General features: G+C 49.0%; 1 protein-coding gene across 3 annotated transcripts in view; it reads right to left on the reverse strand.

Moving 5' to 3' along the window:
* Positions 1-2,867: 2,867 nt before the first annotated feature.
* CRMP1 (collapsin response mediator protein 1) overlaps positions 2,868-14,881 on the reverse strand; it is a 68,470-nt gene continuing 56,456 nt past the window's right edge. For all 3 annotated transcript variants that reach the window (XM_027102815.1, XM_027102814.1, XM_027102816.1), the window contains 3 exons: positions 10,381-10,560; positions 7,644-7,809; positions 2,868-3,824 (listed from right to left, as the gene is read on the reverse strand). In XM_027102815.1, coding sequence (XP_026958616.1) covers positions 3,733-3,824; positions 7,644-7,809; positions 10,381-10,560 — 438 coding nt within the window. In that variant the 3' untranslated portion in view covers positions 2,868-3,732. The remainder of the gene's footprint in view (positions 3,825-7,643; positions 7,810-10,380; positions 10,561-14,881) is intronic.

Genomic DNA, 14,881 nt, shown 5'->3' on the forward strand with positions numbered 1-14,881 from the left:
CCCAGATACGCCCATGGCCTCCCGGTGTCAGCTGACGAGCATCACTAACTTCATGGTAAATTTGCATCCGAGGAAGTGTGTCCTGAGGCCGGTCATCTCTGTGGAGGGAGGAAGGGAGCTACTTAGCACTCTCAGTTCTGAAAAATCAGGTGGTTTCCCTCTGCTGGGGAAGAATGAGTGAGACAGAGGCCAGGAGAGCCTCCACATTTCTCCACCGGAGAGCGGACGCCTCTCTCTGGGGGACACGAAGAGTGGGAGATGAGCATTCTCTACTCCCTGCAAAGTGCTTCCTTTATAGCATTTAGCATGGTGTGTAATTAGATGCTTTGGGTAATAATTTGGTTAATATCTGACCTTCCCCCTGGAATATATACCCATTGCTTTCCCCTACTAGGACGATGCCTAGTACTACATAGGCACTCCTCGTACACTGGTGGAAGGAAAAATGTAGGGAAGGAGGGAGGAGGGAAATTTCATTTTGGTAGAAGCCCTTTTTGTTCAGGATTTCTTGCTCTCTTGGTCCATGAATTGACGTCACTGAAGGAAAACTTGAAGCCAATGACACCAAATGTACTGGCATTTACTGGGACACCAGACCCGACTTACATTGCATGGATTGAAAGCTCACTGGCTTCATGTTGGTAGCTTGAAATTGGCTACAGTGAGAGTATTGGCACCACAGAAGTTAGCAGACACTACAAACTGGGGGTCCCACCCCAGCCCAGCCAAGCTCAGTGTCCAGTGTTTATTTAGCAGTGTACCTCAGGACCACTGGGTTAGAAGCCCATGCACTATGGTCACCCTGGTCTACAACCAAGGCTCTGCTGCAGCTTAATGAGGGAAAGGATGGTCTTTTCAATAAACGGCACTGGGTCGATTGGATTCTATATGGAAAAAAAGCAAGCCTTGAGCCCTGTTTTACACTGTGTACAAAGATTAATGAGAGATGGGTCATAGATCTAAATGTGAAAGATAAAACCTCTAGAAGGAAACTCAGAAAACTATTGTGGTAGCAGAACAGTGCCCCCTCCCCAAGACTTCCACATGCTAATTCCTGGAAACTGTGACCGTGCTGTGCTCTCTGCAAAGGGGAAGTAAGGGTGCAGATGAATGAACGGGAGAATAGACAGCCTCCCCTAAAGTTCCCCACCTCCTCCTACCATTTCAAGAGATGAATGAAAAGGACGTTACTTAAAAGGAATGCTGCAGGGCTTCCCTGGTGGCGCAGTGGTTGAGAGTCTGCCTGCTGATGCCAGGGGACACGGGTTCGTGCCCCGGTCCGGGAAGATCCCATGTACCACGGAGTGGCTGGGCCCGTGAGCCATGGCCGCTAAGCCTGCGCGTCCGGAGCCTGTGCTCCGCAACGGGAGAGGCCACAACAGTGGGAGGCCCGCGGACCTCAAAAAAAAAAAAAAAGGAATGCTGCAGCTCAACCTCCTAGAATTAAGGCTTGTCTGTCTTGCAGCTGCCAGGACCCCTGTGTCTGTGCGTCTTGGGAAGCTAATGTAGGACAGGGGTGCTGGCAACCGCAGCAGGTGATGCTGACTGGGCAGTGGTCTGGTGACTTGGCAGCCGGGCAAACGCCCCATCAGAGTCGGTCCTAGAGGGAGGATGTTAAGGCTGCTTCCACTTCAGCTTCTGCTCCCTGATAGGCTGGGGGAGGTGATGCGGGAGAGAGGAAGTGCTTTCCAGAGAGCAGGGTGGGTAACTTATTGTTGCCAACTCTACTCTTCTGGAAGTTTCTGCGATGTCCTCTAGTAGTCCCAATGGGCCAAGGCCAAATAGCAAGTCATTACCCTCCATTCTTGATCTTTCTTAGTATTTAGCTTTGTTTCAAGAAAATCCGTAACTGACCCTAAGCCACCACCTCTCTGGACCTTAAAGTATCCTAACCCAGTGAGGGTGGGGGGAGAAGACACTAAAAGCATAAAGTAGACGTATACCCATCCAAAGCCATCCCGCCTCAAATGACGAAGCTTAGCAGTTAGAAGCAAGGAGCTTTGGACATGTGGGTCCCGGATTTAAATACTGGCTGTGCCACTTCCTGTGTGATCTTAGATGAATTATTGACCTCTCTAGGACTCATCTGTAAATGATGTTAATAATAGTGCCTACCTTACAGAGCACCTGACATGTAGCATGTGCTGTACAGATAATGCCGCCATCATTATCACCACGACCACCACCACCATCATCACCATCACCATCATCACGTGACATCACCATCATCACCACCATCAGCATCAGCATCACCATCATCACCAGCAGCAGCATCACGTGACATCACCATCAGCATCATCACCACCATCACCAACAGCATCAGCATCATCAGCATCATCATCACCATCATCACCACCATCACCATCAGCATCAGCATCAGCAACATCACCATCACTACTAACTGGTAATCAAGACATACAACTTTGAGGTTTTACTCCTCCTTAGAATGTATACCTCCCGTGGGACTGGAGGTCAGAAATGTGAAGCTCAGGAGCTGGGCACTTCCAATCTGAGGCAGTCTGACCCACGTAACACACAGGAAGAGACAGCACACCAAGGAAAGGCTGGGCAGGAGGGAAGGAACATGACGTGATTTCAACCTATTTCACAGAAGCCCTTGGCCAGCCATCGTCCTCCTCTTCTCATCCTTGTTCTCATGACCTAACACTCCCCAAATCATGACTGGCTCCCTCTTCTCCCTCCTCCGCTCCCTCGGCTACCTAACAAGAGCGGGTCCTGCGGAAGCTGTCCCGTTACTACAAAGGGGAGCACAAAGCATGAGCATCTGAGCAGCCATCACTTAAATGCAAACACCCCAGTCAGGGAGTGGGCCACTTATTTTCTTTATTTTTTCACAAGCTTTGAATTCAGAAATAAGAGTCACAATAAGTCAGTTGTTAAGTAAAAATGAGAGTGATTACAAAGGAAAACTATGTACAAAACTTTAAAAATCTGACGGCCTCGTCATCCACCTGGGAGGGACCAGGACATGGGCGCCGGGAGCAGCTGTGGCCACACCGTGGTCAGCCCTGAATGAGGGTGGGAGACCCCTTTCTGAGTGTGAACCTGGCTAGGCCTGCAGTCTGGAGCGGGATGGAAGGACACACACAGACCGGAAAGACGTCATGGCGAGTTACAGGTGCCACGGAGACCAGGGTTCCTGACACAGGACGAGAGTGATGCTTCTCTGGCGGTGGGGCGGGCTTCCTTCTCGTGTAGACCTGGGGGAGGGGACGATGAGGACACATCTTCCTGCTGTGAGTTTTGGAGCTGCCCCCGAGGGCTTGAGGTCTGGGCTTTGTGTCTATGTAGGGCCTCGGCTGTCTTCTGTCGGACGCACTCACAGACTCGCAGACATAACTTAGTAACATGCATCAACTATCCTAGAACAGCTACAGGGGTGCAAGGGAACCACTCAGAGAATCGTGGAGCCCGTGGCGTCAGAAGTGGGAGGGACAGTACAAGACGAGGCTGGAACCTGTGTTCACTAAGGAGGGGCCTGGAGACACCATGCTCTGAGGTGGACTCAGATGAACACACGACTGCGGGCAAGGGATTTCCAAGCAAACACACCACACTAGTACCACTTCTTCCTAAACCAAAAAGGAAAGAACATCATTCCATTTTCCCCCCATCAGTACCAAACGATACTGTGGGTTTCCAAACACTGACAGGGCAAGGGATGGACATCCTTCCCAGAATCCTTCACGCTTGCTCATCCACGAGTTGCCTTCACCCGAGGCTGGTGATGTTGGAGCGGCCACCAGGGGGCGCCACGATGCGGTGGCCGGTGCGCCGGGGGTTGTTGTCATCTATCTGGGCACCTGGAAAAGACAGAGCCAGTCACTCCAGCGAGATCTGCTGACACCAGCTCCATGTGCTGCTCCTGCGGGCTGGGTGCCCTCTCATGTCATGTCCCCCAGCCTCTGGGACGCCGAGTCCTCGTCTCAACACGCCTTCCTTCCTCACCATCCTTCAGTCCAGGCTGACCTCTGGGAAGGCTCCCTGACCTCCACGGGGTCCGTTGCTCCCTCTTCTATGCCCCCCAGGCCCCGGGGCCACCCTCCTGCAGCCCTGACCACGCTGTGCTCCTTCTTGTCTGGCTTCATGTTCTTGAGACAAGTGGGCAAACACTTACTGAGGGCCTATTGCGTGCAGACACAGACTTGGTGCTTTAACATATGCTGTCGAATTCAGGGCTCACAGCAACGCTATGAAGGGAGTGTTGTTTTAGCCCCAGTTTACAGATGAGGAATTTGAGGCCCAGGTCACGCATTGTAGGGGGCACCACTAGAGGGCAGGGAAGCCAGGATCGTAGCCCCACTGGTTTGTCCCCAAAGCCCCAGCTCCTACCACACACTCACAACAACACTTGGCAGTGTCCATTGTTCCCAGGGTGTTTTATGCGCTATGCACGGGAGCACACGTATGTGCATTTGTATATTGTGTGCATGCATGTGTGTATCTGTGCATGTGTGTGCATGCGTGCATGCTGTGTGTGAACACTTGGAGCTGGGTTTACCCACCCTGTTTGCAGTGGGCAGGTCTGCATGGGCGGGGGTGGGGGGCGGCCTTTTTTGTTTTAAATCTGCAAAGCCAGCCATCCACGCCAATCTCACGCATTCTCTTGCAGTTAAAGAAAGATTTAAAATTGGAGCACTAAGCTCAGTGCCTGGCGCTCAGTGAATATGTATTAAGTGAAGACTGAATGACGGATAATGCTGGGAAAGAGGGATGTTGTGGAGACGGGTCCAGTCGGGAGACTTCACTTCCAGCACAAAGGGTGCCTGGAATTTGGGTAATTTGGAATCAGACACTCCCCTCTCCCGGCCTCATTTCCTTTTCTGTAAAATAAAAGCCGACTCCTATCCACAGTATCGTGTACTCTATTGCCTCAAACCACAGGATCAATTTTATGGCAAAGCAGGTGTAACGATGAGCACACGACAACAGGATTCACTGGATTCACCGTGAACCTCATTGATCGGAAGATGCCGGCCTGATACGAAGTTGGGATGGTCTACGTTGAGAGCTCTGCTAGGCTGCCCGCTAGGGTCAGGCGCTGCCTCCCAGGGTACAATATGTGTACTGAACCAATGCCCGATATTCGATGTCTTGTTCCCAGGAACCAGGACATGGAAACTGGATTATCCCCTCTCACCATCACTCCCAATGATTTCACCAAAGAGGAAATTTAAAATAAACACATGAAAAATGCTGACCCTCATAAGGAATCAAAGATTTACCAATTAAGACTTCAATGAAAATGACGACAAAAATAACTAGATGAGGTCTTTCTACCTTTGACTTTATACGATCTGTGTAAGCCACAACGAATTCGGTTTAGAGTACCGACTTTGATTTTCTCTCATTGTTTCATTGACAGACAGTGTGTCTTCCTAGACCCAGAAATCAGGCCAAGCGCTTAATATCTTTCTACCTCATAAGCATCTGTACCTTGCTTGGTTACATTCCAGGTACTTTGAAAATACCTGTTGTACAAAAGGACAGTACTTCAATAAACCATGCTATGTCTTTATGATGTAACCTCACTCAGATATTTAAAAGGACATCTGTGGGGCTTCCCTGGTGGTGCAGTGGTTGAGAATCTGCCTGCTAATGCAGGGGACACGGGTTCGAGCCCTGGTCCGGGAAGATCCCACATGCCGCGGAGCAACTGGGCCCGTGAGCCACAACTACTGAGCCTGTGCGTCTGGAGCTTGTGCTCCGCAACAAGAGAGGCTGCAACAGTGAGGGGCCCGCGCACCGTGATGAAGAGTGGCCCCCGCTCGCCGCAACTAGAGAAAGCCCACGCACAGAAAAAAGACCCAACACAGCCAAAAATAAATAAATAAATAAATAAATTAATTAATTAATTAAAAGGACATCTGTGAAGTCCATCCAGATGTTGTAAAGTGTCTGTGCAGTTGGTATCCAATGGAGTCACCTGTGAAACTGCTGAGGGGCTGGTCAAAGGCAGTGCTGGGGCTTTAGAGAGAAGTGGGTGCTGAGCAGGGAGAAGAAGGATGGTTGGGGGACACTTCCTGCAGACTTTCCATTTCATTGTTTTTTTGTTGTTCTAAAAGGGAGGGAATGTCTCTCAGCATTTAATTGCAATCGTGAATTGCATAACATGAGACCAGAGATCCAGTGTGCAAACTCCCTGAGAGTTTGCACAGTTTTCCAAGCATTGCAACCAATCCCTGTTCTGCTGACTGAGCATCAGAGGAAATATTCCAGTTGTGTTTAGGGTCCACTTGTGCAAAAATATTAGTTTTCTTTAGACACTGGATCACACGGTGTGGGAGAAACTCTTCCATGACAGGCTCAGGGAAAGTGAGATGGACTGGACTGGGGGACCCTCTGGTTCATGCTCCCCACTGCGTAATCCCTGAATGGATGGTAGGTTGTCACCCCCGCAATTTAAACTGGTATTTCATCTTCTCTCTGCCCCTTTCATTCTCTCTTTTGCCAACTACATCGCCTTTTCTGTTTAAATGTCCTTCACTCCTGCTGGACCAGAAGTCAGCCCGTTGAGAAAACTCAGCCCTGTTTTTTGTTTGTTTGTTTGTTTTTGCGGTACGCGGGCCTCTCACTGTTGTGGCCTCTCCCGTTGCGGAGCACAGGCTCCGGATGCGCAGGCTCAGCGGCCATGGCTCACGGGCCCAGCCGCTCCGCGGCATGTGGGATCTTCCCGGACCGGGGCACGAACCCATGTCCCCTGCATCAGCAGGCGGACTCTCTACCACTGCGCCACCAGGAAAGCCCTCAGCCCTGTTTTTACAGTCCATGAGCTAAGAATAGTTTTTTGCATTTTTAAATGGTTCCATTTCAAATGGTCTTAGATATTGCCTCTTGGCTCACAAAGCTTAAAATATTTACTACCTGGCCTTTTAAGAAAAAGTTTGCTGACCTCTAGAATAGACTGAGCCTGCCCAGCTGTGTCTTATTCATCACCGTATTCCTGGCACCTAGCACAGCATACAACTCATGCTAACACCTCAAATATTCGAAATTCCAAGGCGATGTCCCAACATGTGCACACCTGCCCTTGCGTGGCGATCTGATGACACTGCAGACACACGGCCCAGGAGCCTTCAGAAAGTCTGAAGGAGCACGTGACTTTTGATTTTGTCTGCACACATTTGTTGAGCACCAAGTCCTGGCATTTTGACGCTGAATGTCTTAGAGCCTTAAGAATAACACCACTCTACACACAGGGCTGTTGTGAAGATGGAACAGTCATGAGTTATGAGAATGTGTGCTGTACTACCATGGATGGCTGAAGACCCGACCCAGAACGTACATCCAGCAAAGGCAGCTACTCTGATTCCCCTCTCCACACTTAGCTTCATGGGTAAGAGTGTAAAATGTCCCCAAGAGTGTTAAGGAAGAGCATAAGGGCAATTTTCAGGCAGACTCTTCATAAATCAGGGTCAGGTATCTCTGTGCTGCTCCCACGGACCCTCTCTGCTCTCTGACCTCCCCCAGCCCTCTCTGCCCAACCCCGGGAGGGGAGGGGAACCCACACTCCCATCTTCGGCTCCTGATCGAGTGCCTGAGGCCGTGGATTCATTTCTCAGGAGTTCAGGGCTCTGGGAGCCGCTGTGGGGTGGGGAACCTTGGCCGCTGTAGTTTCGTACCTGATAAACTGAAGTTGGACTGGTGGAGGTTTCTGATCGGTGGAGGCTGGTGTTTGGAAGGCGAAGATTTGACAGAAGGAGCAGGGGTTGCATATTTGGGTGTGGCTGGCACCTCGTACACAGGACCGTCATACATGCCCCTGGGAACCCCCTGCAACCCAGAAACCTAAACAGAGGACAAGAAGAGCAACTGATTGACAAGATGCATGTACGCATTCCCGTGTGCAGGAGAGTGACCAATGTCTCCTCGGGGATACACACACGTATGCACAAACATGCACACATGTGCTCGTACACACACCACACAAGGCACCCGCTCACACACGTGCACAGGCATACATATATGCATGCGCACAAACGTGCACACACACACATATGCATGCACACCCCACACACTCCACATACACATAATTCACACATGTGCGTGCACACACATGCCTGCACACACTAATATGCAGAGTACACAATCACATGCATACACACAATTCATACATGTACGTGCACATACATGCCTGCATACACACCGTTTGATATACACACTAACGTATATAACACACACATCACACACACATACAATCCAACACACATTCATAAAAAGGCAAGTGCACACTCACATGCACACACACATATACATACACATACAAGCACAGACACATACACAGCTTCGTGCAGGAGGACTCCAAAACTATTTCCAAGAGGAAAACACTTCCCTGACACCCTGACAAGGACTCGGGGACTGGTGGCATCAGGGGGTCGTCTTCATCGTGGATTTGGGGGCAGGGAGTTTGGAAGGTGATCCCGCAAAGGAGGAGGGAGAGAAGAGGGAGAACACCCACCACAGGGAGAGAGAACGAGAAGGCCGCCTCTGAGGGCACCTGGCTCAGGGCTACTGCAGGGGGCAAACCTCCTGGACGGGACACAGCACACGGCCTCCATCCCCGTGGGTGGACAGTTGTCCTGGGAGAGAGAGCCATGAGGCAGAGAAGCCAAAAGCTACAGGGGCTCCGGTGGGAGGCTGGGAGCCTGCTGGTGAGCTCTGAGCCGGCCAGGGGAGTGTGGGCGTCCGTCCCAGGCCCTGGGAGACAGAGTGTGGCCAGGAACACGTGCAGGTTCCCACTGTGAGTCAGTGACAGTGCCCTGACCCCAGCTTCACATCCCTCTTCCCCTGCACAGGTGACAGCGCCCGACTCCAGCCCTAGGCTCCCTCCTCTACAACAAAGGGGTCCTTTTTCAGCACCAATATCAAGGGCCCAGCACTGCTTGGTGATAACCCATCCTCTGCCCCCAGGAGCCCGGCTCCCCTGACGCCCTGGGACCTCATTGTCTCTGCCCCATCCCTCTCAATACCTGCTTCCTGCGCCTCTGGGCTTTCCTGGTTCCAGCCGGTTCCAGGCCTGTGTTCCTGCCCCCCAGTTCCCTTCAGTGACCTCTGAACTCAGCTTGGCGAGACGTAGATTCTGGGGCAGGGCCCGTCCCCCACCTGGCCTGGCCTCCGTGCTCTGCCCTCAGGTATGTGGGGAGGGTGGCCCTGTGCCAGGGGACCTGTCCGCCTGGCCACTGCAGATCACGTCTTGGCATCGAGGTCAGGCATCCACCTCTCACAGATGCTGACTGTTAACCACAGACCTCAGGTTCAAACTGATTTAGAGGGAATGAAGCCAGCCAAGGTGTGTTTCTGCCCCCTTGGTGGGTGTCCCAAACAGGAGTTTACACGAGTCCCTTTGTCTCTCAGCCTGCTGTGGCCACATCGCTATCCCTGGCCATCTTTCGGATCTAACTTGCCAATTCTCCACGTCCATCATTTCCCCATCTGACGCATAACATCGGTGCAATTTGGTACCCTTGACCTGGGATGCTACACTTTAAGGCGTGGAGAGGGACAGTAAACAGACATAGAGCATTCTGATGGTTGGCCTGGGAGTCTGGGAATGCCAGGAGGCCTCTGGGCTCTTGCATCTAAATTGGAAGCACAAGAAGAGTGGGACCATACACAGGTGGGCACACATGCACACACACACATATACAAACACATAAGCGAGCACAGGAGCACATACACACAGGAGCACCCCATGCACATACACATACACCCGTGCACACACACAAATAAAGCTGGGCTTTCCGGCAGACATGAGCCATTTTAGTGCGGGAAGCAGGTTGCCATGGTGATGGGAGGGCCCTAATTAGGGAAGATGATTGATCACAGATGGGAGTCTTTCTGAAGCATGAGCAAACTTCCTCCTCTGAACTGGACTGGGGATGGGACAGAGCCTGTGCCTACTCCATGCCCTTTGACCTCCTGAGTCCATGCTAAGACTCCTCAAGAAAAAGGGGGGAAGGAGGATGCAGAATGGAATGGGAGCAAGGAGAAGGAGAAAAGAGGGCAGATCGAAGGGAGTCTAGAGGCAGTTCTGCCACCCCTCAAGTGGGCTAGGGAGGTTTATTTTTACCAAACGGCACTAAGGGCTTCAGAGCTCTCCCAGCTGTGTGATGCTGGGCAGTCCTGCACTGCCTTGAGCGCCAGGGTTCTGATCTACAGAAGGACTCCTCCCATCGCCCCACATGCACAGCCCTTTACAGTCGGCAAATCCCTGGCACCTCGTCGGTCTCGTCTGGTCCTCACTCCAGCCTGAGACGCAGGCGGGTCACGTCCCAGCTCATCTGACACGTGAGGAAGGGGGGGCTCGTGCAGCTGTGACATTTGCTCGCTCTGCACACGACAGACCCTGGCTCCACATACCTTGTTCCTGATCCTGACGCGCTGGTAGAGGTACTCGGGGAAGGGCTTCCTCGGGATGAAGCGGCCTGCGCCCTTGTTGACGTTGATGCTGCCGTCCTCAAAGACGATCTTGCCCTGGCTGATGACCACCAGTGGGGAGCCGTGGCACTCCATGCCTTCGAAGATGTTGTACTCCACAGCCTGCACGGCAAGAAACGCGGGCTTTTATCCAGCTTCCGGGGCTTTTCTCCGCATCAGCCCTGTCATCCTAATGGTGATCCTGCTACACATCCTATCACAGGCACTTTCCAATGCTTGCTCTGTCTGGAAAACACCTTTAGGACTGTGTAATGTTCCTGTGTACACTTTCATTTGCATAATCAGCCCCTCACTGTCGGGCGTTTACGTGGCTGGTGGTTTTATATAATCTAACTAATATCGTCTGGGGCATCGTGAAAGTGAATGGGGCTCCTGGAGTTAGGCAATGAAGCCCCTCTGACTATAACTGAACATTTTGGGGTCTTCTTTTAAAAACATTTTCTTTCATTTTTCCTAAAACTAAATTACTGGGTCAAAGGATATGAGCTTTTGAAAGACTGCCAAATTATTTTCTGAAGGCATCGGACCAATTGACGCGACATGGGCAGCGGGGGAATATTTCGTAATTTCATGTCTATGAAATGATCTCCAGCACCAGGTAAGGTCATATTTATTTATTTACTCATTTGAAAGACAAAACATTTCCTAGAAAATATGCATTCCTTTCATTAGTCCTAAAGTGAATATAACTACCACCAGCCAAACTCTTTGATTATTCAAAAAGTAGGGTAAAAATACGGTAAAAATTCAAACGGTACAAAAGATATGTAACTTTTTTTTTGCGGTATGCGGGCCTCTCACTGCTGTGGCCTCTCCCGTTGCGGATCACAGGCTCCGGACGCGCAGGCTCAACGGCCATGGCTCACGGGCCCAGCCGCTCCGCGGCATGTGGGATCTTCCTGGACCGGGGCATGAACCCGTGTCCTCTGCATCCGCAGGCGGACTCTCAACCACTGCGCCACCAGGGAAGCCCAAGATACGTAACTTTAAAAAGCAGGTCTCTCTTTGACCTCAGACCGAGATGCCTGCCCCACAGTGACCTTTCTGGAGCCCCATATATTTTCTGTGCGTGAGTAACTTTCTCATGTTCCAAGCGCTCTGGACAGTTTCACCTTTGTTTTTCTCCTTACCTCACAGAATGCTCCCCATCAGCGAATGTTCCCATGTCGTGGGTTAAAAATGTTTTGATATTCCTTAAACTGCTGCACTGGATTCCACCCCAGGGACATACTATCATTTACTCATCCAATTCTCAAGGACAAGCATGTGGGTCTTTGCCCTGCTTTTGCAAAATAAACACACTTGAGTGTCCACACCGGCACGTGTGAGTATCTTCGTAGATGTGGACTTTGGGCCAAAGCGTAAACAAATTTTAACTTTGACAGATTTGCCTTCCAAAAAAGGCAGCGCTGATTTCCATTCCCGACAAAACTCCATGAGTTTGTCGGCATGCTAGTCCCACCTCAGCTCCATCCTATTAAACCCCGGCATCTCAGACACTGGCACAAGTAAAAACAGCATCTCACTGCAGTGATTTGTATTTGAGATCGGATCTGTTTTTAAATGAATAGAAACCCTTTGTATATTTCTTCTTCTGTCACTGCGTTTCTGCACCCTGTTCTATTAGGTTCTTGGTATTTTCCTTAATGGTTTCTAAGGACATATTCAATGTTAAAAAATCTCTCCCTTTGTTTGTCCTGTGTATTGCCAATACTGTGTATTACCAAACTTCCCTGTCTGTCCTCTGCCTTTTGATCTCATAAAGTATTAATTATCATTTGCTGCAATGTAGAGGGTTTTTTTTTCTTGGTTTAATTTGTATGTAGTCAGTGGTCAAACAGACCAATCTTCTCCTTTGTATTTTCTAGGTTTTGTGTCTTGCTCAGAAAGGTCTTCTCCCCTTCAAAATGATCATTTTAAAAAATGTGTTTTATTCTAGTCCTTTTATAACTTTATTTTATTTCAATCTTCAACCCATTTTGAATTAGTTTTGAATTAGTTTTGTGGTCAAGAGTACAGCAGCCGCCTAGCCCTATGAGCCGGGTATTCAAACACAATTGGTTGAATAACTGTCTGTGTAATTTTAACAGTCTCCTTTGTTGAAATCAAACTCTCATATATGCGGTCAGTCTATTGCCTGGCTCTCTTTTCTCTTCTGCTAATACCAATCTGCCTCAATCATTGTAGCTTTATAATATGCTTTAATAACTGGGATGATTAGCGCTCTCTTTAGTTTTCGTTTTCTTAGAAATGTTTTGGCTATTCTCAAATTGTCTATCTAGGAACTCTGTTTTTCTAGTTAAAAAACAATTCCATTCCATTTTCTGATGCGATGACTTCAACTTTATAAATTAGGAAGAACTGATATTTTTACTCTGTTGAATGTTTTTAGCATAAAAGGACTTGCGCTTATGGAACTCTTTAGTTTTGATTGTTATTAGAAACAGGGTTTTGATTTCCATTCTGTTTTTCAAAGTGCTCTTTAATTATCTCATAGAAAAGGTATCAATTCTTTATATTGATTTGGAATCAGCTGATGGATTCTCTTATTGTTTTTGATGGTTTTTAGGTGCGTACTCAGGGCTTCGATGCTGATTTTTTACAAACAGCTGCTAATACCATGCTTTAGACTCTTTGTGGCCGCTGCCTCCCAGGCCCCAGGCAGAAGATCTGTTTTCAGTTTTAACATCTGCTCATCTAGCACTTCCTGAGTCACCCTGAAGTGACCCCGCTAGGCAGTAATTTACAATTTTGCTGAAGCCCAAGTGTCCATTGTAAATACTGAAAGGCAGTGCAAGAAGCAAATCACTTACCTCGCAGTCAAAACTAGACAACTGCCCAACTCATTCAGCCCAGCATGGTCTGTTAGTTGTCTTCTTAGAGGAAGGACACATTACACGCCACAGTGGCATTCCTCAATTGGGGAATTCTTATGAGGCTCAGGTTATACTACCCACACATGTCACATTCTACATTTCACAACTACATGGAGTTTTTGGCTGTTGTTGTTTGTTTAATTTTTCTATTTCTGTCCACACCGCATGGCTTGTGGGATCTCAGTTCCCCGACCAGGGTCCTACCAGGGATCGAACCCGCGCCCTTGGCAGTGAGAGCACAGAGTCCTAACCACTGGACTGCCAGGGAAGTCCCACAACCACATAGAGTTTTAAAAGCGAATTGTTTCTTGCGGCTCCCTCCCACCCTCCCTATCCCACGGGGATATATGTACATGTATAGCTGATTCACTTTGTTATAAAGCAGAAACTAACACACCATTGTAAAGCAATTATACTCCAATAAAGATGTTAAAAAAAATAAATAAAAGCTAATTGTTTTATTTCTAAAGGTACTTACGAACAATGTAAAAACTCAAATAATACAAAAGACTATGATTTAAAAAACTGTTGTGTCTCCCATCCTGGAGCCCCAGTTCCCCAGTACCTCTCCCAGGAAGCAACTACTGTTCCTCAGTCTTTTATGTCCTATAAAAGATAGCCTGGGGCTTCCCTGGTGGCACAGGGGTTGAGAGTCCGCCTGCCGATGCAGGGGACACGGGTTCGTGCCCCGGTCCGGGAAGATCCCACATGCCGCGGAGCAGCTGGGCCCGTGAGCCATGGCCGCTGAGCCTGCGCGTCTGGAGCGCAGAGGCCACAGCAGTGAGAGGCCTGCGTATGGCAGGAAAAAAAAAAAAAAAAAAGATAGCCTGACACTGATGAGTGGATAAGCGTGGTATATGTTTATATCCATCAATGGATTAATGTGGTTTATCCAAGCAGTGGAAGACTATTCAACCACAAAAAGGAATGGATTGATACCTACTACAGTGTGGGTGGGCCTCCAAAACATGATACCAGGTAAACAGAAACAGAAAACAAAAGGCCACATACTGTGTGATGCCATTTATAGGAAATGTCCTGAATAAACAAATCCAGAAAGAAAGCAGATTTGTGGTTGACAGGGGCCTGGGGAGGAGGAATGGGGAATAACTGCTGATGGGTACTGGGTTTCTTTCTGAGGGGATGAAAACGTTCTGGAATTAGTAGTGGTGATTGTACGACTTTCTCAATATACTAAACACACTGCTGCACTGTACATTTTAAAATGGTGAAATTTATGTCACGTGAATTACATCTAAACAAAGACTGTAAAAAAACGAGGTAGTCTCTGGATATACAAGCATGTATGTGACCTATGGGGTGATACTTTGAAGCAAATACTTTTCCCACGAAGATATGAAAGAATAAAAATTGTGTTCTTTTTACAGAAAAGTAGATTTAAATTTTTAATCACCGATCAAGATATAAGAAATGATTTTCATTGTCAAAAGGAATGTTTTTAAAACTGAAAAAATAGGGCTTCCCTGGTGGCGCAGTGGTTGAGAGTCCGCCTGCTGATGCAGGGGACGCGGGTTCGTGCCCCGGTC

The sequence above is a fragment of the Aethalodelphis obliquidens genome, unplaced genomic scaffold (assembly GCF_003676395.1).
Source record: "Aethalodelphis obliquidens isolate GAN/ISIS:26980383/991018 unplaced genomic scaffold, ASM367639v1 scaffold6, whole genome shotgun sequence".
In the NCBI taxonomy this organism is placed as follows: domain Eukaryota; kingdom Metazoa; phylum Chordata; class Mammalia; order Artiodactyla; family Delphinidae; genus Aethalodelphis; species Aethalodelphis obliquidens.